The 25,997-nt window shown below is 38.5% G+C and overlaps 2 protein-coding genes across 8 annotated transcripts in view; one reads left to right on the top strand and one right to left on the bottom strand.

Annotated features, from left to right (window-relative positions):
* The first annotated feature begins 931 nt into the window (after window positions 1-931).
* On the top strand, window positions 932-22,211 carry GYG2 (glycogenin 2). 6 transcript variants are annotated; one of them, XM_070750877.1, is made up of 10 exons: window positions 932-1,117; window positions 3,528-3,623; window positions 6,380-6,521; window positions 9,892-10,066; window positions 10,425-10,587; window positions 11,739-11,865; window positions 15,546-15,759; window positions 17,649-17,789; window positions 19,880-19,984; window positions 20,894-22,211. In XM_070750877.1, exons 2-10 carry the CDS (start codon window positions 3,617-3,619, stop codon window positions 21,053-21,055), a joined length of 1,236 nt encoding a protein of 411 aa, XP_070606978.1. In that variant the 5' UTR covers window positions 932-1,117; window positions 3,528-3,616; the 3' UTR covers window positions 21,056-22,211. The 6 variants fall into 6 exon arrangements, with proteins under 6 accessions (XP_070606978.1, XP_070606979.1, XP_070606977.1 ...); XM_070750878.1 differs by lacking the exon at window positions 932-1,117 and having other exon boundaries at window positions 3,552-3,623; window positions 19,880-19,978; XM_070750880.1 differs by lacking the exons at window positions 932-1,117; window positions 3,528-3,623 and adding an exon at window positions 7,228-7,288.
* Window positions 22,212-23,181: 970 nt separating this feature from the next.
* The window catches only part of LOC139166797 (arylsulfatase D-like), a 38,773-nt gene continuing 35,957 nt past the window's right edge, over window positions 23,182-25,997 (bottom strand). For both annotated transcript variants that reach the window (XM_070750873.1, XM_070750874.1), the window contains 2 exons: window positions 25,491-25,612; window positions 23,182-23,603 (listed from right to left, as the gene is read on the bottom strand). In XM_070750873.1, the coding sequence (XP_070606974.1) occupies window positions 23,233-23,603; window positions 25,491-25,612 (493 nt within the window). In that variant the 3' untranslated portion in view covers window positions 23,182-23,232. The remainder of the gene's footprint in view (window positions 23,604-25,490; window positions 25,613-25,997) is intronic.

Below are 25,997 nucleotides of genomic sequence, written 5' to 3'. Positions count from 1 at the left end.
TAATATTGTTATTTAAACCTTATGACAATCATTAAGTGTCGTGCCTCATGATTCTTGACAAATCTATTTCTTTCACACACTGAGAGCATATGCACCAAAGACAAATTCCTTATGTGTCCAATACACTTGGCCAATAAAGAATTATATTCTATTCTACTCTATTCCATTGTACTCTATTCCATTCTATATGCTAACTCTTTAGAATAGAATGGAATAGAATAGAATTTTATTGGCCAAGTGTGATTGGACACACAAGGAATTTGTCTTGGTGCATATGCTCTCAGCGTATATAAAAGAAAAAGATACATTTAAACCGTTTAGAAGGGGCTGTAAAGCTCTGTGAAGTGGTATATAAGACTAAGTGTTATTACTATTGCTATAGTTGTCTCAAAAGTGCTTTTTCAGAAGGCAGCCCGACTATTTTATCCTTGAGGAAGAACCAAAGTTTTGTTTCTCATCCAAGAAACTCCATCAGTTGTGATTGGGCAGAAGAGACACACAGTATAGGTGACCAACCCCATCAGGACAAGCTTCAGCTGTCCCTCTGCATTTGAAAGACAAAATGCTGTTTCTTTTGAAGACAGCAAAGTCCAAATTTGGCTAGAGAAATCATTGGTTGGAAAGAGGTGTAAAAGAGAGAACATCAGCCTTCTCACCACCTGTCTCCAGTCTACAACGCAGCTCTTGCAGCGGCGCCAAGAAGATCCCGCAACCAAGTGAATCCTGAGGACAAGGAAGGACATCTTCTATTCTTCTTCCTCATTGATAATAAAACAGTCCAGTTGCCTTTTTTGCAAATTTTTTTGCCGCCTTACTGCAAAATTCTAGCGCGGCACGTCAATTCTTTTTTTTTTTTTGATTGACACTGGAGGGCATCGGTGCCGCGCAGACAGAGGAGGAGCCGCCGAACGGGCCAATGAGGGGCAGCCTCGCTCCCTCCCGGGCTGGCGCAGGGAAGGTTGCCCCCCACCAACCGTGCTTTGGACTGGCGGCACCGGCGACCGAATAGCAACTGAGCTCGTTGCACGAACCGCGTATGGAGTCCCAAGGGTGGCTAGAGGATTCGAAGAGGGCGCAGTCCGGCGTCGCCTTCGAAGCTCGGCTTTCTTCGTAAAAGGTGCGCGCGGTGGTGGTCTTGCCCCTTGGCTGGAACCCGGAGGGAGATGGAAGGTGCGGGAGGAGGGATTGTGCTGCGGGCAGGACGATGGGTGGGAGAAAGGAGGAAAGCTTGGCTCAGGATGGCAGAGGAGGCGCTCTCTGCAAGGAAGACAACGCGTTGGACTCCTAAGAGACAGCCTCGCTTTGCTAACGGTACTTTCCCTCTGTCCCTCCTTCTTTTTTTCCAACTTCCAAGTTATTTACTTACTTACTTACTTACTTACTTACTTACTTACTTACTTACTTACTTACTTACTTACTTACTTACTTACTTACTTACTTACTTACTTACTTACTTCTATTTTATTTATTTGTTTGTCAAACATGTACAAGATAGTAGGTATAGGTATAAACATAGAATAGAATAGAATAGAATAGAATAGAATTCTGTATTGGCCAAATGTGATTGGACACACAAGGAATTTGTCTTAGTGCCTATGCTCTCAGTGTACATAAAAGAAAATATAGATTTGTCAAGAATCATGTGGTACAACACTTAATGATTATCATAGGGGTCAAATAAGCAATGAAGAAACAATATTAATAAAAATCTTAAGATACAAGCAACAAGTTACAGTTATACAGGCGTAAGTGGGAGGAAAAGGACCATAGGAATGATGAGGAAAAAAACTAGTAGAAATAGAAGTGCAGACTCAGTAAAAAAATTGGACAGTGTTGAGGGAATTATTTGTTTATTAATATTAATTTATTAATATTAATAAACAAATAAGTACAGATAAATTAGGACAATAGAACAGTAAGATAGAGATGGTAGGAATGCTGGTGCGCTTATGCACACCCTCTTAGAAAGGGGGAGAGGTCAACTGTAGATAGTCTCAGGTTAAAGTTTTTGGGGTTTGGAGAACAAACCACAGAGTCAGGTAGTGCATTCCAGGCACTGATTACACTGTTGCTGAAATTGTGTTTTCTGCAGTTCAGTTTGGAGCAGTTTACATTTAGTTTGAATCTAAATCTCCCTGTGTATTTCTAAATTAACCTCTGCTAATCCATTCTGGAAGGAGAGCTACTTGTGTTAGTCTGTTGCAGAAAACTTTTTTTAGGATAATTTTTTTTTTTTACTGGTAAACCTGAAGATGGCAAATGATTTGGAGCGCCTCTAAGCCTCCCTGCTAAAGCTTTCTAAAATAAATACTCAATTTTAAACGAGGGCAAAGTTGAAGCGAGGAAATCCAATGCCAAAATTTAAAGGAAAGCAGGTTATATGATTGTGGAGAAAGGAAATACACAATTATGAGTATAATTAAAAGATTATAGATGGAGCCAACTCACTATAATTCTTGGGAGATACTTTTTGGATCAAAAACCAATACTGGAAAAGGGTATCTCTACAGTAGTGCCCACCAATTTTGCTAATTTTAAGGCCACTGCATAGGAGCTTCACTTCTTATCTTTGCAGACTACATAAAAGTTGTGGCTCCCGTTCAGATAACTTGGTCCAAAATCTTTTAAGGTTTTGGATATGTCAGTATGTATAATGGTTTTAGTCTGGGTAATCTCAATAAGGGTACAGTAATTTAGTCAAACATATACATATGATTAACATATGCAGAACTAAGATTAAATCCACCTTTCAAAGAATGGGTCATAGCAGTTAGTAAATCACACTCCTTATCTATTATTCCACTGGGGAAAAATGTATTCAGAGCCACAATCGAATTAAGAAGTTAGTCTTTCAAAAGTACTAAATCTGCTCCCCAAATCTGGATTAAGCAGATTTATCCCTCAATCTGAACATTTATTTCTTGGCTGTATTTATTAAGAAATAAATCCATTGAGTTCTGTGTTTTACAATTCTATGTGCCCTATGCCTTATATAGCAGCTGAAATGTAATATGTTTAGAATTATACTTTTGTTATGGCATCATATTATTGCTTGTGTCACCAGATGTCCAAATAAATGTCTTGTCCTGCTATTCTATGATTACTTTAACTTTATTAATAGTGTCCTTTGCTTTTCACAAAGTACCTCCCACCTAGTGGCCTAAATAAATAGTGATTCCTGATGGCTATTAAATAGTTAATATTTTGCTAGGGAATTTGAAAAAGGGAACATGAAACTACTTGTTAGACCCTCCTTTTCCTAGCAAAAGGGAATGGAATAATATGTATGCATTAGAATTGTCTTAAATTTTGCTTAAGAAATCTCTTCTTTCCCCCCTCAAAGAAAGTTGGGGGGTGGGGAATGAGAGTTTCAAAACTTAAAACATAATTTGAAAAGAAAAACCCTTTCTTTTCTTCTTCTGTTCTTTTAGAGGCAATTTATGTGGTTAAAATTCTCTGCACAATATTCACTTGTCTTCAACAGGAATTTTAAAAAAACTAATCCCAATTGGTATTTTTGGTTCTAGAGGAGGACCTATTGAAAATAAGGAAGAAGTTGTGGCATTAAAGGAATGCCTGTTAAGTTGAACATTACTCTGCTAGCAGTTGGACAAAAATGCCTGGTAAGTGGATTCCCGCCCTGCCTCTCTTGTTCTTTGTTCTCTGATATTTTTCTCTCTGGTGTTTTTTTTTATTACCCTAGAGGTGCACCTTCAATATTTAAGCAATATTTTACTTATGATCAAAAAGTAAAGAAAACATTTTATTGTGTATTTATTTTGATACTGGCATACCCACAACAGAAAAAAAATTAGAGATGTTGTAGGATTGTAAATATGTTACCTTTCAAATATGTGATAATTATATTTCAAATATGTGAAAGGTAATTATTTGAACCATATTTTAATATTCTAAAGAGTAATTGTTTTTAATGTGCATTAGAATAGATCTTGGGAAGAGAGAGCAATTTTATTTAAGAGTTTATTTCTGAGTACATATGAATAGAAATTTAATGTAGTGTTTGTATCAACAAAACACCCCAAACTTATTTTATGTAAAAAAGAACAAAATTTGTTTAATTAGCTTGCCCATTTCCCCCAACAGAAATGTCAAACCTAGTTAGATTTATAATTTATCAATTTTAAGATAAATTCTATCTTATTTTATGCTAATTATTAGTAGCCTAAACTTAGTCTGGAATGAACAACATCAAAAATTGTCTGTAATAAAGTAGTTTGTCTTATATACATACTAAATATTGTTTGATGAGCAACACATCTGTTTTCAGAAGTACAGTAAACATCTATTTACAGTAGTTGAATTTTTTTTGCAAATGCTATAGGGAAATGATAAAAAATTTGCTTTGGCTCTTAATATTAAATAATTAAACATTCATTTCAAAGGATAAGCTTGAAGAATGAAATAATAATGGTTTATTTGCATTTTTTAAAAAATAGACAATTTTTTTATTTTAATAAGGAAAGATTCATCTCTTATGCCAACATAGAGGAACTCTATGATAAAATTAGTATATTGATATATTTGTTTACTCAATATGCATCCTGCCTTTTCATTCCAAGAATTTCAAAGTGAATAGTGTTACAGAAATATAAAAAGGGATTAAAATGCAAAATATGAAAATAAGATTCTAAAATAATTTTATAGTGCAAATGATATATGCATGCTATTAAAATGTGTAGAAATAAGGCATGTAAATGGAGACAAATTGAGATGATTGTTTGTGAGCATTTATTTTGTGCTTCTTTTAAGAAGCTTAAAATGTTTTTGTTAACAAAAATAAAACAAACAACCTACCATGCAGCAGAATCTCTCAGAATATGATGTGCCAGAACAACAGAATCTTTGAAAATTCCAAGTAAGTACAGGCAGTTTTTGATTCACAACAATTCAACATTCAGAATTATGGCAGCAATGAAAAAGATGACTTATGACCATTTTTCACACTTACAACCCTTGCAGTATTACCTTATTCACATGATCAAAATTCAGATCATGGGATCATGCGACCCCCTTTTGCAATCTTCTGAGAAGCAAGTCAGTGAGAAGCCAGATTCACTTAACAACTGTGTTACTAACTTAATGATTAGAGTGATTGACTTAACAACTGTGGCACGAAAGGTTATAAAATGGAACAAAACTCAGTTAACAAATGTCTTACTTAGCAAAATAAATTTTGGACTCAATTGTGGTCATAACTCGAGAACAAGGGAGAGAGAGAGAGAGAGAGAGAGAATACCTTTTATGTATCTTAGGCCAGTTTTATGCTCTGCCTATTTCATTTCATTTAGAATCATGGTGATGGTCCAATATTTTATGATATAGAACAGTAATGGCGAACCTTTTTTGTCTCGGCTGCCAAAAGGGCGAGCGCGGGCAGGATAGCGTGAGCCTGCATGCCCACACCCATAATGCAGTGCCTCTCCACCACGCATATGCACAACCCCCACATTGTCCCCCATGCATGCGCACAACTGTCCCATGTGCTGCCTCCTTGCACATGCTTACAGGCCTTAGTGAAGCCCCTGGATTTCTGGCAGGCCCATTGGACTGTTTTTGCTCTCCCCAGAGATTAAGAAAGCTTCCTGAATCCTGGGGAGAGTGAAAAACAGTCAAATGGGCCAACTGTATATTGAGAAACGAACTTTCGGTTGGCCCGTTGGGCTATTTTTTTGCCATCCCCATGGTTGAGGAAAGCCTTCTGAAGCCTGAGGAGAGTGAAAACTCCCCAAAAGAAGGTTGAAAATCAGCTGGCCATCATGCACATGCACACTGGAGCTGACATAGGGCAGCACCTCAAGTGCCCTCAGATATGGCTCCATGTGCCACTTGTGGCACAGGTACCATAGGCTCACTATCACTGATATAGAAGGATGGATAAAATTTCAAGATTTCAACATTTTTCTCCAGCATTCTGGATGCTGCCTCAGAATAAGATATGCAATGCCAAATTCTTTCATTTCTCAGAAAAAAAATTCAATTTATTCCTCCTGATTGGATCATTTTGAAATATGGGATCTGTGATTTCTTTTAGTCTCTGACTAATAGCAACCAAAACACAGATTGCATCATGTGTTATACATCGCATTTAGTAGGAAAACATAAGCTAAAGACTTAAGTTAGCATTTTTATAGGATGTTTATACCTGTGTAATACCTAATTTAAGTATATATTACCCCTCTCCATATTTTTCTTTATGGAGAAAAGAGTGTGACACAATATACAATGTATAGAAAAAAGTAGAAAAAAGCTACTGTGGGCTTTTGCTAAATTTGCAACTGGGCTGCATAGTAGGGTAAAATAAAAAGGGGCCAAGAATAGAAATCAACTCTGAATTACATGAAAATGTTTTTTTCCCTAGTAACAGATCAGGCTTTTGTTACTCTTGCCACTAATGATGTTTATTGTCATGGAGCTCTGGTTCTTGGACAATCCTTGAGGAATCATAAAACATCTAGAAGACTGGCAATACTGATTACACCTCAGGTCTCTAAGGAAATGAGGTAAGGGCACATCTCCCAATTTCATCCTCTTATCTTCTTAACCACTCCATCACCTTGCCTTCTATTCTCAACCATCTGAGCTGATCTGGAACGATACTGTGATTTTTGATGTCAAATGCCACTAAGATCAATGAAAACCAATGTGAATATGAACCCTTCCATCTCATAGCCAAGTCATCCACAAAGTACAATCAATGCCATTGGCAAGCCAAAGTCTCTAACTGGAATTTGATTTATTTCTCAGATGCTATTTGGGATACTGACAGCCATCTAGGTCTTACACCCAGCTCTGACCCTGACTGAAAGGTCCATATAACCAATTTCTTCCACGATTCTCTGAAGTTGTAGCATATTGGATGAAAATATCAGATTGGATGAAAATTGTTCAATATGGTAGGGTACAAAGAAGGTTTCATAAGGAGAGGGTAGACTACTGCCTCTTTAAGCATTCTCTTTTTGTAGAATGGATTTCCTTCCTGGACCAAGCCTCATATCCCCTGTGAAGCCATAGTAAACCCTATCCGCTTTCTCAAAAACAATAGGTTCAAGCTCATCCCAGTTAACACACCCAGATCCCACCTCAGCCAATTCCATGAATCCTGATAAAAAGCTGGAGTTCAGCTTGGGATTCATCTGAGCAATTTTATGCAATTGATGCTCCTCGCAGCAACCCTGCAAGTACATTTCTTCCTCGATTCTTTTGCAGGACTGCTGGATGAATTCAGTAAAGATGGAAAAATAATGTTTTGTGCACTTAGTATCACAAGGTAATCCTTAGGAGAGGCTTATGCCCATGTTTGTTTAGATACTGCTCATCCAGTGTTACTCTAGGTCAGTGGTTCTCAACCTTTCTAATGCTGTCACCCCTTAATACAGTTCCTCGTGTTGTGAGGACCCCCAAACATGAGTCTAGTGCCAATTCTCCCAAAAGAGCTTTAAGCTGATTGGTAAGTAGGTCAGAGGGACACTCCCACTGTAAACTCCTGATTGGTCGCATTGTAAAAATATGTTCCAAGGTGCCAAAATAGAAGCTTTAATTCCTAACACCATGGGAAATTTGTCTTTTCCCATGGTCTTAGGTGACCCCTGTGAAAAGGTTGTTCGACCTCCAAAGGGGTCCCAACCACCAGGTTGAGAACCAATGCTCTAGATGTTTCTTCTAGTGTTCTAGATTTTTCTTCTATTGTATATGGAATTCCTCTATAAACCAGGTGGTATTCTGAGCTCAATGCAGAAAGATTGGACATAAAACTGCTGCTTCCCTCTCATTTCAAGTGACAATTAAGGCTTCAGTTGAAATGAACACCAGATCTTGAGAAAAAACCTTAAAGTCTTTGTGAAATCTGTCCAAGAGGCATTTATAATGGACTTCTAAAATAGAGCAAGCCTCCACATTGCAAGCCCACCAGCAGGGATGGGTTCCTCCTGGTTCGGACTGGTTTGACCAAACTGGTAACGACCTGCTGGAGAAGTTATGATAACATCACTGACCCAGTTCAGTCAGTGTTGGTCTGTGGGGGCCACCATCATTTTTTTGAATTTAAAAAAAAATTTATTCTTCTGAGCATGTGTAGAAGCCGAGTTCCCGGCACTGTGCATGCAGTCACCACCTTGTTTTTGGTTTTTTTTTTAAAAAAAAATCAGATTTGTCTGCACTGTGCATGTGTGCGCAGGCAAAGTGTGCACATGCCTATGAGGCACGCTCAAGTGGCGTGGGAGGAAGCAAACCATTAACGAGGTAAGTTGGAACCCACCCTGGCCACCAGAATGTGATTACTCCATGACAAGGACATTAATAATATTCTCCAGACCACGCCACCAGCGACCAGAGGCTGGTACAAGAGCAACAGTCCCAACTGATTCCTAAAGCCCAACCTTGAAAATGGGGTCTCATATATAGCTATCTGAAAGCCACTAGAGTGAGCTATCAAACTCGTGGCCGGTGGGCCAGATGCATCATATGCTGGCCACACCCCTGCTTGGTTTATAAAAAGTAAAAAAGTCCCGATTTGTCACGTGACACCGCCATGATGATGCCCTGCACTTGAGTGTCCCAGACACTCTACATCCTAGATCGGTGATGGCGAACCTTTTTTCCCCTCGGGTGCCAAAAGTGTGTGTGTACACACTATCGCGCCTGCACGAGTGCCCACACCCATTATTCAATGCCTCGGGAGGGCAAAAATTGCCTTCCCTGCCACCTGGAGCCCTTTGGAGCCCAGAAACAGCTCATTTCCCAACTTCTGGTGGGCCTAGTATGACCATTTTTCTTCCCCATCCCCCAGAGGCCCCCCAGAAGCCGAAAATGTCCTCCCAGAGCCTCCAGACGAACCGAAAATCAACTGTCCAGTGCCTACATGTGGTGGCAGATATGGCTCCATGTGCCACCTGTGGCACCCGTGCCATAGATTCACCATCACTGCCCTAGATCATACCTACACTCCCTGGGTGGTGACTGTGTATGTAGGTGTGTGTATGGATAGATAGATAGATAGATAGATAGATAGATAGATAGATAGATAGATAGATAGATAGATAGATGATAAGATAAGATAGATATGAAGGAAGCTTAATTACAGACTGACCTAGCAGCCAAAGGTCAGCAACTTTAAAAGTCCAGTGACCAGTCACTGGGGTAGGGGAAAGGCAGTGATAGGGCTGTTTGCACACACTCATTTCTCTGCCAAGTTTTTGTTTTCTATATATTCCAATGGATGCTTGAACAGAGTTTCTGTCTCTGAAAACAAATATTGATAAATAGCAAATCAAGGCTCTTTGAGGCATATCTCTATCTGGTTCTGTTTTTAGAAACTGAACAACGGTCTAGGTAATAGTGGGTCAGAAGCAATTGGTTTATGGTATTAATTAGATCTCTTTAAAAAAAATTAAAATAAAGCCCCCTTTCTTCATTGAATAATCACTATCCAAATATCTTTTATCTTGAAATCATTTCACTAATATGCTTGAATTAAAACTAATATTAATATTGATCATATTGATCTTAACTGACTGCAATATATTTAATTTATGTGTTTAAAATGTAAATGTATTCTGCAGTCCAAAATCACATGTTTCCCAACATGTGGTTCTTGGCCTTTTATCATCAGCAATCCTATCAAATAGATCTTAGGAAGTGTGTGTATATGCGTGTGTGCGCAGATATTTTTGTTTCTTATTTCCATTATATCCTGTTGTATGTCTATTGTTCATACATACAGCAAACAGATAAACATATTTGCTTAACTTTTGCAGTTATTACTTAATAATTAAATTTTAAGCTTTTGTTACAGTTCAGTTCTTTTAATTGTCTATTGCACTGCATATCTTCTAAAAAGAGATTATAAGATTCATGATTTTATTGTTTTGGCAGGGCTGCCCTCAGGACCATCTTTGATTCCGTGATTGATGTTAAAGAAATTGACAGCAATGACTCGGTGCACTTGACTCTCCTGAAGAGGCTGGAACTGGGTGTAACCTTTACCAAACTGCATTCCTGGACTCTTACTCAGTATAGCAAATGTGTCTTCATGGATGCAGACACATTGGTAAGGACAGCAGTGCCAGAAATGACCAGCTGGAAATATTTAATAGGAATCAATTGTAAAAAATAGAGTTCTCACTTGCAGGGATTTTCCTGTTTGCTATGGAATCTGCACTCAGGAGATTTAGACTTAGAAAAAAATGTATGTAAAAGTGTAAATTGGGGCACGTAAACGTATGTTTAAAATGTTTAGTTATAAAGACATTCCCAAACCTTAGTGTATCTTCATTAGTGATGCAAAGCCAAAGTAAACTTGCTAATAGTAAAGGGTAAACTAACGAGTGAATTCAATTAATTTTTTTTTAAAAAAAAATCTTATATCTGTAGCAGGAGAATTTACTCCGATTTCGTGTTCTTTCCAGGTGCTTTGTAATGTTGATGAACTCTTTGAGCGGGAAGAATTATCAGCAGCTCCAGATTCTGGTTGGCCAGACTGCTTTAACAGTGGTGTCTTTGTTTTCCAACCTTCTTTGAAAACCTTCAAACATCTTCTTCAGTTTGCCAGTGAACACGGTAGTTTTGATGGTAAGTCTCTGGACTTGGTCCTCTCTTTGGCTCTGGAGTGCGACCATTGACAAAATTCTTTTAAAAATCTGAATTTTTGATTACCATTCATCAAAAATTCTGATATTTATATCTGGAACCAGCTGTCAGGCCCATCATTGTGTCCTGCCACTCTGTTGGAGGGTGGGGAGGAAGGCTTGCTGGCATGAGCCTTAATGGCGCATGAGCCTTGGTGGCGCAGTGGTTAGAGTTCAGTATTACAAGCTGCTTCTGTTGACTGCAGTTCACCAGTTCAAATATCACCGCCGGCTTCCTTCCTTCTGAGGTGGGTAAAATGAGGACTCAGATTGTTGGGGGCAATATGCTGACTCTGTAAACCGCTTAGAGATGACTTTAAAGCACTGTGAAGCGGTATATAAATAAGTGCTACTGCTATTGCGATTTACCCCATTCTTTCGCTTTTTTTGTAACTGCTTGGGAATTAGGGAGGGGTACTGTCTTCAGAGATGGAGCAGACTCCCAGTTGGTTCCAACCTGTTTCCAAGTCCGTCGTGTCCTGAGAATGACCTGTTTCCTGCCTAGCACTGCAGCATTCTCAAAACATCCTTGTGGAATCACATTGGATATTGATAAACTGGTCAGAAGGATTGGGTTTGCGCAAGACCTTCAGATTCGTGCAAGTACTTTATCTCATTAAAAGTTCTTTTGATTCAACTTGATGGAGTCAAGAATTTTGCTTTCCTGAGGGACTAGCTGGGGCAGGTCCTTACACCCGCTTGCAATAAAAAGTAAAGGCAAAATAATAGCTGTTGCTAAAATTAACCGATGTATATACAGGTTCTCCATTTTTATATCTAATGGCATGTTTCTTATATTCAAGTATTATCATATGGAGTCTTTTAAACATATACTTGTTTTGACTACTGCTGATTGATGGACAGAAATTTAGAATAATTGTTGTACAACAGTATAGTTCATCTGGGCTTAAAGACAAAGCTTTGATACCATACCTCATTTTTTTCTAAACCAATTGCCATCCTTTGTGTTGGATTGCAACTCTGGAACATTATGGGTGTTGTAATGTAACACCTGTGTAGAATGCTAGGTTGGGAAAGGCTGTTGTTTACATTAATAAGAGTTTGAACCTTTTGTATGCTCTTTTTATTTTGCAGGAGGTGATCAGGGATTGTTAAACAGTTTTTTCAGCAGCTGGGCAACCAAAGATATAAACAAACATTTGCCATTTATCTATAATCTAAGCTGCAGCACTCTCTATACATATGCCCCTGCTTTCCATCAGTAAGTACTAAAATGGTTTTTTAATTGATAATTCAGTGATAAGCTGAATTTTTCACAGATTTCTTTTTCTAGTAGCTAGAAATGGAGCCCTAATATACATATAATATGATAATTAATAAGTGCAGACCTTATGTTTTATAGCAGTTACATGCACTTTCAGATATATACCCATCTTAGAATATAATTAGCTCCATTGACAATTACAGTGGTACCTCTACTTAAGAACTTAATTCGTTCTGTGACCAGATTCTTAAGTAGAAAAGTTTGTAAGTAGAAGCAATTTTTCCCATAGGAATCAATGTAAAATCGAATAATGCGTGCAAACCCATTAGGAAAGAAATTAAAAGCTCGGAATTTGGGTGGGGGGAGGAGGAGGAAGAAGAAAAGGAGGAGGACAGTTGCTGCTGAAGGAAGAAGGTGAGGTGATGGGAATAAAAAAAAATTCCAAATCTTTAAGGCTTAAAAAAAAAAAAGAGGGAGTCTGAGGCAGCGAGGAGGAGCATGCGCCTCCCATACACCCGGCTTGAGGCTGCCTCCCATACACTGTGCCAGAAAGGGAAACACAGGCGGACGAGAGGGGGGAACCTCCCACTCCTTTGACTGAAAGGTGGCTGCTGCTGCTACCTGCTTCCTCTTCCTTCCCATGCAGAAGGACTCCACTCTCCTCTCGCTTGCTTGCTTTGTAGTCGGCACCTTTCCTTCACTATGGTGACTCCTCGGTTTGGCTGAAGCCAAGTTGATCTGGCCGGAGCGAAGCCCCCCCTCCCTTTTGCCTTTCCGCACTCAGATGCTCCGGGAGGCAACCTCATGCCGTGTGTATGGGAGGCAACACAAGGGAGTCACCATAGTGAAGTGGTTTATTCCCTCTCCAAGCGCCCACAGAAAGAAAAACACTCTACGCTCTGGACTGCCAAAGCTTCCTTACGCACCACCGAAAGGCTCCTCTGACAGCCCAGAAAAGCCCAAGATGGCCAGGATTGAAGGGGGAATGGCAGGAAACTGGCTGGGCCTTTGTGCCCCTCTCAAATTTCCTGAGAAATTTTTCCTGGCTCGGTTCTTAAGTAGAAAATGGTTCTTAAGAAGAGACAAAAAAATCTTGAACATCTGGTTCTTATCTAGAAATGTTCTTAGGTAGAGATACCACTGTATTTTAGGTGATAAAATGGCTTGGGTAGTCTTTCCTATCATTATGAATTAATAGTATTGAAAATGTGCACTAGCTTGAAACTGTCTTATGCCCACCTATTTGCAGCTCTTGCCTTCTCAGCATAAGGTGGTTAATTCTCCAATTTCTAATGAACGGTTTCAAGAAATTAACCTCTCCCTTTAACAGGAATGGGGCTTCTTTATTTATTAATTAGTGGAAGCCTCTACGGAGCAATACCATGGTGGAAAGAAATAAACAAACTTTCAGCTTTGGACCCTGAAAAATGGATAGTTACAAGGAGTTTGCTTTTCTCATACCAAGAAAACATCGTTGCCCTGACAGTGGAAAAGTAAATGGAAGATACCTATTATCTCTTGCAATCTTCCATAGAATCAAAGGATGCTTGAAAATTACAGCGTTTATCTCAGAAAGAACTCTGACAAAGGGAGACCAATGTTCATTATAAAGATATCTTCAGTGTTTTGTCATTTCGAACTGGTAATGGAAAAGCGATTTTATCCCTCTGTCCTTTATTTCTTTATTTTGTGTATCTTGACTTTGGTTTTAGGTTTTTAATCAAAAGGCAAAACTTAATATATTTTCATTTAGGTATCACAGTCTGCATTTGTCAGTGTTTGTTGCAGTACACACAATCAGACAATTCAGCAGGATTAAAAAATTGTGTGTGTATGTATGTATGTACATAGGTATATACGTATGTACGTATATGTGCATGCAGCACATAACAATACCTATGTTGGCTTTTCCAACCTGAAAGAGAGAAGAGATTGTAAGTAGGTACAAACACAGGCCAGAGGAGAGAACAGTTTCAGTTTTAGTTTCAGAGTTCAGCACAGACTTGGCAATTTTATGACTTTTGGACTTCAACTCCCAGAAATCTCCAGTCCAGCCAGTTTGGGGACCCCTGTCCTATATGCAACAGTTGAACAACTGTAAGCCATGCCCAGGCTCCTTGCTCTCTGAATCAGAAAGCCGCCCCCGTTGCTAACCTTGTTGCCATGTCTCTTCTGGTCTATGAACTCTCACACAGTGACCATATTTAATTCAAATTCTAAGCCATGGTAATAATTTTTTATCTTAAAAGTTGGTAGAAATAGTATTAATGAAATTGTATTTTTCTGCCATATAATTGCTGAGTTGAAAATCGTGTACTACACAATTGGTCCTTAGGTTAATAACTACTTGTTCAATAAATTTCAAAGTTGCGATCGCACTGAATGAATGCTCCTATGACTGCTCCTCAAAGTTCCAACTGTTGTAGTGTCTCCATGGTTGCGTGATTACAATCCAGGCGCTTGGCAATCAGCTGGCACCTATGAGAGTTTCAACATGTGATTGTGACTTTTTCTGCCAGCTTCCTACAAGCGCACTCTTTAGGCAAACCAGCAGGGAAGTTGCTCTTGTAAACTGCTGTTGCCTCCTTTTTCTCTAAGGAGCCTATGGATTATGAGATCTCGGGGATATTGTATTCTATAGAATCCACTTGCAGTACTCCCAACCTGTACTCCATTGTACTACATGTACTACATTGCATAAAAATCTAAATAATAATAATAATAATAATAATAATAATAATAATAATAATAATAATAATAAAATCTCCATCTGTCAATTGCAAAAGGCCGCTTTACTGGGATTGGCAAACATAATTCGCCGCTACATCACACAGTCCTAGGTGCTTGGGAAGTGCCCTCGTTTGCTGTTTTGTATTGACATAATAATAATAATAATAATAATAATAATAATAACAACAACAACAACAACAACAACAACAACAACAGCAACAACAACTGCCAACTGCCTGTCTGGCTGCTCTGGAGTGGCACCACATCACTCCTTCGTCTCCCCTGCTGCATTCAAGCAGTACCTCAGCAGCCGCTCTCCATCTCATGGCTTTTAACTCCCCCACCTTGTTTCATTCATATTAATGCTACACCACACTCTTCTCTGCCTACCCATATTCAACAGTGTTACAACGCTCCTCCCTTGCCTGCACTCACATTGCATCACACTGCCTCTGCCCTTATGCCAGTGGCCCCTGATCTTTTGGGCACCAGGAATCAGTACTGTGGAGAAAGGTTTTTCCTCAGACTGGAAGGGGCATGGTTTCATGTGCTGCCAGCATCCCATGGATAGAGCTTCACTTGTTTACGCAGCTTGGTTTCTGGCATGCTGCAGCCTGGTGCCAGTCCATGGACCAGGGGTTGGGGACTCCTGTTCTACAATCTTCTAGGAGCCGTGGTCATGTAGTAGTTAGAATGCAGTATTGTCAGCTAACGTGTCCCACACCTGTAGTTTGATCCTGATGGGCCTTGAAATTGACTAGTCTACCATCCTTCCAAGGTCAATAAAATGACGACCCAGATTGTTGGGAACAATATGCTGACACTGTAAGCCACACCAAGAAAGCTATAAAGCATTATTGGGGGTTATTTAAGTCTAAGTTATTGAGGTCGTAGTCTTACATCAACCATTGAACTGAAGCAATATTGTTTTACTTTCCCCCTCACAGTTTTGGTAAAGATACAAAGGTAATTCATTTTTTGGGACCAACAAAGCCCTGGAACTACAAGTACAACCCCCAGACAAGAACCGTCATACCAAATGATTCAGCTGCTATATCTGAAAATCAGCTTCCATTCCTAGAATTCTGGTGGATAACATACAGTTCTACTATATTACCATTACTGGAAAAATTTCAGGAGCCTCCAATCCAGCAAAAGGAGGTAAAATAGTTATGGTAGGAAAGGTTGACTAATTTTTATGACATGAGAGACCTCTTCCACACTGTATGATCATTTTGTAACTTAAACTGTAACTTTGAATGAGGTTACATTGCAACAATTGAAAATTTAGTCCTTAGTATATTGCTTTAGTCCACATTTATCCCTTCATAAGTTTTTGTGCTTTATTATAGTTAACAATTGAAAATAATGCCATGAAACATTTGTTTACAGAAATGAATGTGTATTTTAACATAGTGGATTTAATTTCACCCAAACATAACAGTAATTAACTAAGTATAGCCAATGTGGTACTGTGGTTAAGATAGCAGGCTACTCAACTCTTTCTCACAGCCCTAATGAGCAATGGCAAACCACTTCTGAAAATCTTGCTAAAATAAAATGAAGGGACTTGACCAGGCAGTTGCCAAGGTCAAAATTAACTTGAAGGTACAAAAAAAGTAGCTATAATAATTTTAGGCCAGAATAAATGTTTACAAAAGAAGCTTATCCTGAAATATGTTGGCGCTGCAGGTTTGCAGTGGCTATGGCTGTCCTTTCTTTTCCATATAATCTCCTTGCCCCCCTTCCCAATTTTCAAATTATTTGTATTATCATTTCCATCCCCCAGGTTAATGGTTTAGTTTTCCAAGCAGATTTGGGCAAACCTCTCAAAGAAAAGCATACCGCTCTGGTAGCATGTCACTTTTGAAATTGAATATTAATGTTTTCCATTGTAGAATAGAGATCACAGTAAAAAAAAGAGAGCTCTTAGTGAGGCATTCAGGCACATTCATGTATAAATATATTTTAAAGCACAACTTTAGCAACATTCTACTGTGGTTGTGCATATTGCACAACATTTTTATTGAATGCATCAAGCCAAAAGACAATATATAATGTAAATATCTAAAATCCAATCAATAATAACTAACTATTCTAAAACCCCTGGAACCTTAAAAATTATTCGTTCACATTTGAACAACAAGCATGCATCACACTTGTCGGCCAGAGGCTAGGGTCTAATGACCCCAACCCTGGCGATATAGATGGGTTTTCAGGTTCTTATGGAAAGCGAGGAGGGTGAGGGCAGTATGAATGTCTGGAGGGAGCTGATTCCAGAGGGCTGGAATCCCCACAGAGAAGACTCTTGCCCTAGGCTCCACCAAGCGACATTGTCTAGCTGACGGGACCTGGAGAAGGCCAACTCTGTAGGACCTAATCGGTGCTGGGACTCATGGCAGGAGGTGGTTCCGCAAGTAATCTGTTCCGATGCTATGTAGGGCTTGATAGGTTATAATCAATACTTTGAATCATGTTCGGAAACCAATCGGCAGCCAATGGAGTGCTGGGGAAACATGGGCATGCCTTGGGAGGTCCATGATTGCTCACGTAGCTGCATTCTGCACAATTTTCAATTTCCGAACACTCTTCAAGGTTAGCCCCATGTAGAGAGCATTGCAGCATTATCATCTCAAACTTTGAGATGATAAGACCATGAGTGACTGTGAGTAGTTACTGTCCAAATAGGGCAGTAACTGGTGCACCAAGGAAACCTGGGCAAACACCCCCCCTAGCCACAGCCGAAAGATGATGTTCCAAAGTCAGCTATAAATTGAGGAGGATGCCCAAGATGTGGATCCTCTCTGAGGGGGGGGGGTGTCAAAGGTCCCCCCCCCAAGTGATGGACAGATGGGTGGAAGTGCCCTTGGGAGGCAGAACCCACAGCCACTCCAACTTCTTGGGGTTGAGTCTGAGCTTTTGCAATCTGCTTTGAGTATTGTTTGGATAAATTGTAGAAAATAAATAAAGTTAAAAGCAGAAATAACAACTAGATTCTAGATGTAATACATTTAAACACCTATAGTGAAAACAATATTTTTGTATTGTAGCCTGAAAGGAACAATGATGAGCTGACATCTGAAAGCGAAAATTCTCTTACCAACAATTCTTTGCCAGCCTCAACAAATACAGAATATATTTCAGAATCTGCTGTAAATACATCCTGTGAGTTTTCTGCCAAAAATAATATTGTGAGTATGTTTTTATTACAATTATTTTAAATAAATGTAGATATTTGGAAGATGCATCCACTTTTGTAAATATGTTATTTTCAGAGATTTAAAATATCAATATATCTTCATCTGATATGATTTTAATTTAATGTACACAGCTTTGCTTTAAAAACAACAGATGTTTCCTTTCCAAATCATCTCCCTGAATTAGGTTTTCAGTTGGAAATGACTTGTAATGAAATGTCTTTTAAAATTGGGGCTTTTTATTACAAAATCAGTCTTTGTTTGTTTACTTACTTACTTACTTACTTACTTACTTACTTACTTACTTACTTATTTATTTATTTATTTATTGGATTTGTATGCCGCCCCTCTCCAGAGACTCGGGGCGGCTAACAGCGACAATAAAACAGTGTACAATAGTAATTTGGTATTGATGATTAAAAATCAATTAATATAAAAACCAAACATACATACATACATACCATGCATAGAATTGTAAAGGCCTAGGGGGAAAGAGGATCTCAATTCCCCCATGCCTGGCGGCAGAGGTGGGTTTTAAGTTGTTTACGAAAGGCAAGGAGGGTGGGGGCAGTTCTAATCTCTGGGGGGAGTTGGTTCCAGAGGGCCGGGGCCACCACAGAGAAGGCTCTTCCCCTGGGTCCCGCCAGGTGACATTGCTTAGTTGACGGGACCCGGAGAAGATCCACTCTGTGGGACCTAACTGATCGCTGGGATTCGTGCAGCAGAAGGCGGTCCCTGAGGTAATCTGGTCCGGTGCCATGAAGGGCTTTATAGGTCATAACCAACACTTTGAATTGTGACCGGAAACTGATCGCCAACCAATGCAGATTGCGGAGTGTTGGTGTAACATGGGCATATTTGGGAAAGCCCATGATTGCTCTCGCAGCTGCATTCTGCACGATCTGAATACTTAATAACAATGAAAGATATATTTTATATTTATCGAGGTATATTTTACTTGGAAATATCTTCTGCGTGTTGTGAGTGTTCCCTGTCAGCCTTTGGAAATGTCAGATTCAGAGGAAGAAGATGCAGAAGCTGTAATTTACCCTGATTTAAGAGAAGTGGAGGAGGGTAGTGGTGATGAGAGCTTAGTAGAAAATCCATTGGATGTTAGCATGGATAGTAGTACTTCTTCAGACAATGGGGGTGTAGATAATATCCTTGGTTAAGTGCCAAATTTAGGAGGTTAGAGAAAAGCAAAGATGAGCTTTTGGGAAAGAGGTTTTAAATCTGCTATTCAGAGTGTGTAAATTAATTAATACCTCACATCCGGAGATGGCCGGAAATGAGGGATGCTTTTCTGCAAAGTGAAGAAGACAAGATGGATGTTCTACGGTTTCTCCGGAGAAGTGAGTTTTAATATTACATGATAAAACTGTTTGAAATTAGCTTGAACCCAACCCAGAGATAAGGAGATGTTAGAAGCCGACAACCTGCTTATTAGAAAGAATTTATGGCCTTGTAGTTTAGCCTGTGAGATTGAAATGCACTTGCATGTTGTAGATGTACATTGACGAATTCCAGTATGGAAGAAAATAAATAAAGAATTGTTATTTTGAAAATCCAAGCCTGTAAAGAGAGTATTTTTGGAGCAGCACAGCTAGACCAGAACACTGTGTTTCCTTAAACAAGATATGAATATCTGGTGAAACTATTTCTGCAGTCTCAGTGTCTCTGCTTTTGAGTTCCAAATTAACAAGATGCTTGGGGTTTGGCAGGGCCCTTTTTGAAAAAGAGGTATTTTTAGTTAAACTTGTCTGATATTGTAACAATACAAAGTGATTTTTTAACAAGAGACTTTAAATTCATGTTGTGGAACATGGCATACCAGTCTGATGCATATTCTTATACATTTTTAATGGCATATAACAATATTTTATTTACTTCAACAAAAAAGGCTAATTGTCAGTATCCCTTTGATCTTTTATGATTACCTGGAATCTGCCAGTGCAATATTAAAGTAAAATATGCAGACCATAATAGTATTGAGGAATATGGAATATGCTCCAGGTGGGTTGTAATAAAAGTTGTTGTTTTCCTGGTTAGAGTGCAATTAAAGCCTGTATTTTAATTTTATTCAGACTGTAAAGAAAGATGAAAGCAATCTTGAAAGTGATGTTGTTGATCCAAGAAAGTCCTTTACGGAATTGTCTGTTCAGCCTATTCCTCTCCAGACTACAGTAAAAGTAAATATATAGATGCTGCAAGGTCCACTGAAAGTTCTTTCTCAGCTATTTACTCCAGGTTTACCCTTGCTGAACACTATAGGTTTTTTAACCATTTATTGATACTTTTAAAAATATATATTTTACTGTATTATTAGCTCTAGAGCCACATTCACAAGATGGACAACCATATAAATGAATTTAATAAATTAAATTAATCATACATTATGATATACTTTTACAGCAAATATTTGTTTACTTGGGTTTTCCCCGATAGCAGTGATGGTGAACCAATGGCATGGGTGCCACAGGTGGCACGCAGAGCCATATTTGTGGGCACGCGAGGCGTTGCACTATGTCAACTCCAGCATGCATGTTTGTGCTGGTCAGCTAATTTTCGGCCTTCTTTTCTGCCATTTTTGCTCTCCTGCGGGTTCAGGAAAGCCTCCTGAACCCTGCGGACAGCGAGAACGGCCCAATGGGCCTACTGGAAGTCCAGAAGCTTCAGTGAGGCTTGTGCACATAGGTGGGGGCAGTACAGTAGTTGTGCGTATGCATGGGGGCAGGGCGTTGTATTATGGGGGTGTGTACGTTATCATTCACACACACACACCCTTTTGGTACCTGAGCCAAAAAAGGTTCGCCATCACTGCCTATAGACGTAAAAGAATATTTGAAAGATATGAATGATAATAATGTCTTGCTTACATTTGTCATGTGAATGAAGAATTGGCACCTGCTTCTATTCCAGTATTCTAATAAATGTTGCTTAAACCAGCTTAGATTCTATAACCCTGCATCATTTGTGGCCTGCAAATTCAACTGCTTGCATTATGTACATCTTGAATCTAGTTTTCTGGCTGTAGCTATTAATATTATTAAAACAGAAACATTAATGTCTGAAATGCCTATCATTCTTTGTTCTTCTAGAATGAATTTGTCAGCCCTGTTGCAGAGGCTACTATTCAGCCAGAGGCAAAGGAATCAAGTGCAGAAGATGAACGAAGAAACTGGGAGGAAGGCCATATTGATTATCTAGGAAAAGATGCTTTCGAAAACATCAAGAAGAAGTTAGATGCCTTTTTATTATAGGTGGTTTTTTTTACTTTTCCTTATTGCAATTGATCTGTTTACATTTGCAGAGCACACAAAACCTTCAGGATTATATGTTTTGCTTTGGTGAAAGGGAAATTTCAGCAAAAATAGATTTTCTGACATGACTAAACTTGCAACCCTAGATAAATATGTATTTGCCAGTGTTTACTTTCAGAGAATGAAATGCATGGAACTTTTAAGCTTTCCATTTGCTGAGTCAAACTTTGATTCAAGTTCTCCAGAAACTTCCTTAGTTTAGGAATAGCCTCTTATAGCCTTGCATCCTATAAACTTTCTAGCTAGAAAATTAATCTGAAACTATGATAAATGGCTGGCTAGGAACTCTTAAGCTTTGTACTGTCAATACTTTTGGAAAAGTCTACACATAACAATCTATTACACCCAAACTCAGAGCAGATTGTAACATCTTAAGTCATGTGTCACTGTACTATAAGTTTTTGTGAATTAGAACCCATCTCATCAGATGCAGGAAGAGAAAAGAATATTTCTTCTGGTTAATGGACAGCTAGCTCACCATTGGTAAAATGGGCATTAAACAGTGTTTGTAGTATAAACTTAATCACATTGAATTTAGTGGACCACTTTTTGTCATTGTACACTGGTTTCTTTTATTGGTAATGTATATTTTTTATTTACTGTCAAGTGGTTAATGGTAAAAATATAACTTTATAGCCTCTTTACCTAAGAATATTAAAAATTCTTAAATTTTAACATTGAATCTTAGGATAACTTGTTTTATAGCATTATGTATAATTGAATAATTAAAACCCCTATGTATCCATTGAGATGAATACCAAAACTAAAGTGAATCTTTTATCTTTATAACATTTGAAATATATTTGTTGCATCCTCTTTAAGTTTTTTTGTGATTTTGCATCCCTGTTTTAGATTGCAGAGATTTGTCGAATAGTTTCTTGAAGAAGTTTTGTTTTACATGCAAGGAGGTATCGGGGTTACATAATTTATGTTTTTGCACCAACATTTATGTCTTTTTAATTTTGATTTGATACTTTCCGATTTTGTAAATATTTAGTAAAGGTATAAATGCTATCTTAGAATTTCCAGATTTTTCCCCCTCCATTTTTGTAACATAGTAGTTTATCAAATAAACATTTTATATTCTTGAAATCTCCATAGTCCTCCTGTCATCATATTAACTGATTTAAGAATCTTATAAAAGTATACTCATGAATAATCAGAAAGCAGTGAGTATTATACTAGGAGCAACAGCCCGCTGGCAGAGGAGACAGGTTGTGGGCCCCACCAGTCAAGGTATTTCAGCTGGGATGGTCCTTCTCTGCTGTGGCTCCTGCCCTTTGGAACATCTGACCTCCCTTGTGGTGAAATCAGCTCCTGCCCTCCCGGCCTTCCCTAAGATCCTGAAGAAATGGCTCTGTCAGTTGGCCTAGGGGCCCCAGGAGAAACAACATTGTTTTTCATAGTGGCACTATTTTAATTGTAAGGCTTTTCCTTCCTTCTGTTATGACACAGAATCCATTTTGTTTCTTGCAAATAGATCTTATCCTGGAGGGTGGCACCTGGTTTTGTAGGATGCCAACTGTATATTTATTTCTCTTAATTCAAAGATTGTGAAGAAATAGATGGGGCAGGAAGGAAAAATCATGCTAAAAAGGTATATTGAAATAATAAGAATAAACAAGTCAGATTGTATACCTCTGTGGATTGCATCCTTAAAGTGATATGAAAAGACAATTTTAAAGAAAGCAAACCCTTGTCAAAGAACAGACGTTTCCATCTGTTTTCACTGCTACTGTTGCTTCTTGCAGTTGGTTCAGAATTTAAACTGCTTGGAAATATTTGGCTGCCTACAAGCATGTGCCTAAGAAGTAAAAACTACATTGCTAAGGAGGTGGTCCATTTAAGAAAAAATGAAGAAACAGGGTTATAGTTTGGTATGTTTCAAAGAAAGAAGCAGTTGTCTCATTTACAAAGGGATAGGCAACTAATTTGACACAATTAACTATTGTATTGTATTGTATTGCATTATTTAATGATGACATTTGAAGACAAAATAAGTTTGTAACTCACCATCTTAATTCACTCATTTAAGGACCATTATAAGTAACCTATTTCTCACCAACTTTATGAAGAAAACATTTAAGACAACTTTATTTTAATAATTCTCTTAAAATCTATTTAATGATGGTATCATTATTGCTTTCATCATTACACCAACAAAAAGGGAATGTCCCACAACATGGCTGCAACCAAGGCTTCCAAACAATATTGTACGCATCAAGTTGTTGGGGAACAGGTGTGAGAGTATTACGATGTTTGGCTACTGCTGTTGCCATTTGACTTATGATCATGTTAAACAGTGGTTCAGAAGCTTGGGACAAGGGGTTGGTCTCTTGAAGGTCATGTAAAAGATCAAAAAGCAAAGGAGGGTTATGATGGGTTACTTCATCACCAAAACATTGGCACATTTTAATTTCATAGCAGGCTCCGGCCCCCTGGGGTTCAAAGTTTGGGCTTACATAATGGACTTTCCAAAGTGCACCACCTTTAAGAGAACAAATACATAGATATTCAGTGACTACAGGGGTGGGTTCCTTCTGACTTGGACCAGATCACCTGAACATTTAGAGACCTGCTGGGGACGTGATGATGGCATCACAGATTTGGTTTGGTCAGTGCTAGCCCATGGGTGCCACCATCCTTTTTTTGGGAATTTTTGGTGAATTTTTCCATGTTTGGATGGCTTCTCCTCTTCCGCTGCTTGAAAAAGAGCCCTCCTGACTGCCCCCGGTTAATACTGAACTTTATTTCTTTACCCAAAGCACAGCTGGTCAGCTCCTCAGCTATGTTTCAGGCTGAATCCTGCTACTGAGCATGCGCGGAAGCAAAATTGCATGGGGGGACAAACATGTGGGCATGAAATGTTGCAATTTGAACTTGTGGTAAAGGTAAGTGGAATCCACCCCTGTGTAACGATCATATAATCCTGTCCTCTTGCCCAAGTCTATCCGCAACACCGAAAGGAGATTTGAACTAATTACTGTACACTAATTTACTTCTGTGACCTTTTCCCACCTTGTCATAAAAAAAGGGATATGGTGGTTCCTTTTCAAGCTGTTGAATTTTCATCCATCCATCCACCAATCCATCCACCAATCCATCATCCATTCAATCAGCATCCATTCACTGAATCAAAGGCTCAAGGTATAGAGAAGCAGTAGATGATAGTCACTATTCCATTATCTATCACTTCCTACTGTCTTTTTCTCTTAAGTATTTGCTGCTTAGATTGGCTTTCTACTTCTGTTTAATTTAACTCAACGTACTAGACTGTTATTTTTATTTCACTCATTACCCAGAGAGTCCAATGTATTTTTCAACCAAATTGGCTGGGATTTTATATGAGATGTCAGGAAATTGGGTTGATTCAATAAACTGTAGTTCAATTAAGTATGGGACAATCTTTCATGCAAACTAAGCTACTGCCTTATGGTAAGGACGGTCTTGAATTCCAGCAGCATTGCCAAATATATTAAAATTACAGTCATAAACTAGGCTATGGAGTTAAACATCTTATAATTAGCTAGGATAATGGATCATTTTCAAATTCAAGCAATATACATATTTAACGATTCTGTTGCTTTGAAGAAGAAAAAAATGTAGAACTGCAAAAGGGGAGAAAATAATTCAGAGATGCTTATAGCAAATTTTTGCCCTGCTCTTTGAATATATCATGCAAAACTAATTTTTATCTTAGAGACAAATCAACTAATATATGAGGCATAAAAATAGATTTGTGGTGGCATCCATTTTGCAACTTGATGGTTTGTTTGCAAAGCACATCTTCCAACAAAACTGGTAACTAGGCAACTTAAAAAAAAAACTTTATAATTTTTTTAAAAGGAAACTAAGTCAAACCTTACTGATTTTTCAATTTTGCAGAACTGCACAGTAGAATGAAAAACTCCCAAGATAAGAATGACAACCCTTACAAGAGAAACAGTATCAAGCAACAAACTCTGCTGTCTGATAATCTCTTCATGAGTCAAGCCACGTTTACAGTGTATAAGAATGAATCTATGCATATTAAATGAAAAACCATGCGGTACTGAATGACACTTTAAAAAAATCAGGATGCATAGTTGTGTCTATAGTATGCAAAATAACATCATATTGGCATTCCAAGTCAAATAGGGGTATGCAAAATAACATCCTATTGGCATTCCAAGTCAAATTGTAGCACCGAAGCTACATGGCAAGGCATATTGATTAAAATGAGGGAAAGGGAACTAGTGGAGCCTGTCCTCTCTCTCTCTCTCTCTCTCTCTCTCTCGGTGTTTGTGTCCTCTCTCTCTACTCTTCCTCTCTCTCTCTCTCTCTCACACACACACACCTGGGAAGGTACAGCTCAAGGGAGATAATTTATACTTACTTTCTTTCTGGTACCAACGCACTGCATGCAAATGTGACCCACAGTAGTGAAACATGAATTCATGCTCTGAGTGTTGAACTTCGTTCAGCAGTAAAGGTATTAGGTTTTTTCCATCAATTATCCTAGCCAAAAGGAACAATAAGTCTGTGAAAGAGATATCCTTCACTAATGTAGCTGTCAAAAGCTGTCAAGGCAAAGTCTAAGTGAGGAATTTGTTGAAAATTACAAGGATTATAAGGGGCAGAGAAAGATAATGCAAAAAGCATTAATGCCAGGGTTGGTATTTATTTATTTGAATAAGGTTATTTTTTTCTTAGTAGGTTTTGAACCCCTGCTCCAGTTTCATGGACAAAGCTCAAAGATTTGCTGTAATTATATAAAGGAGGACTATGAAGTTGTGCAAGAACTTGATGTAAATTGTAAAGCTTATAATGAATGTGACAGAGGACAATAAATAGATTAAAAATAGATTACAAATGTATACTCATACCTAGAATGCACAAGTTA

Source organism: Erythrolamprus reginae, chromosome 4, assembly GCF_031021105.1.
Source record: "Erythrolamprus reginae isolate rEryReg1 chromosome 4, rEryReg1.hap1, whole genome shotgun sequence".
Classification (NCBI taxonomy): domain Eukaryota; kingdom Metazoa; phylum Chordata; class Lepidosauria; order Squamata; family Dipsadidae; genus Erythrolamprus; species Erythrolamprus reginae.
The sequence above is the reverse complement of the archived record's forward strand: the minus strand, read 5'-3'. Positions and strand labels throughout refer to the sequence as shown.

Bases quoted from the DNA above. Each gene is read 5' to 3' on its own strand.
- GYG2 (XM_070750875.1), top strand. From the start codon at position 6,358: ATGAAAATGTTTTTTTCCCTAGTAACAGATCAGGCTTTTGTTACTCTT. The intron at 10,067-10,424 runs GTAAGGACAGCA...TGTTCTTTCCAG, and splicing joins TCATGGATGCAGACACATTG to GTGCTTTGTAATGTTGATGA. The intron at 10,588-11,738 runs GTAAGTCTCTGG...TTTATTTTGCAG, and splicing joins TGAACACGGTAGTTTTGATG to GAGGTGATCAGGGATTGTTA.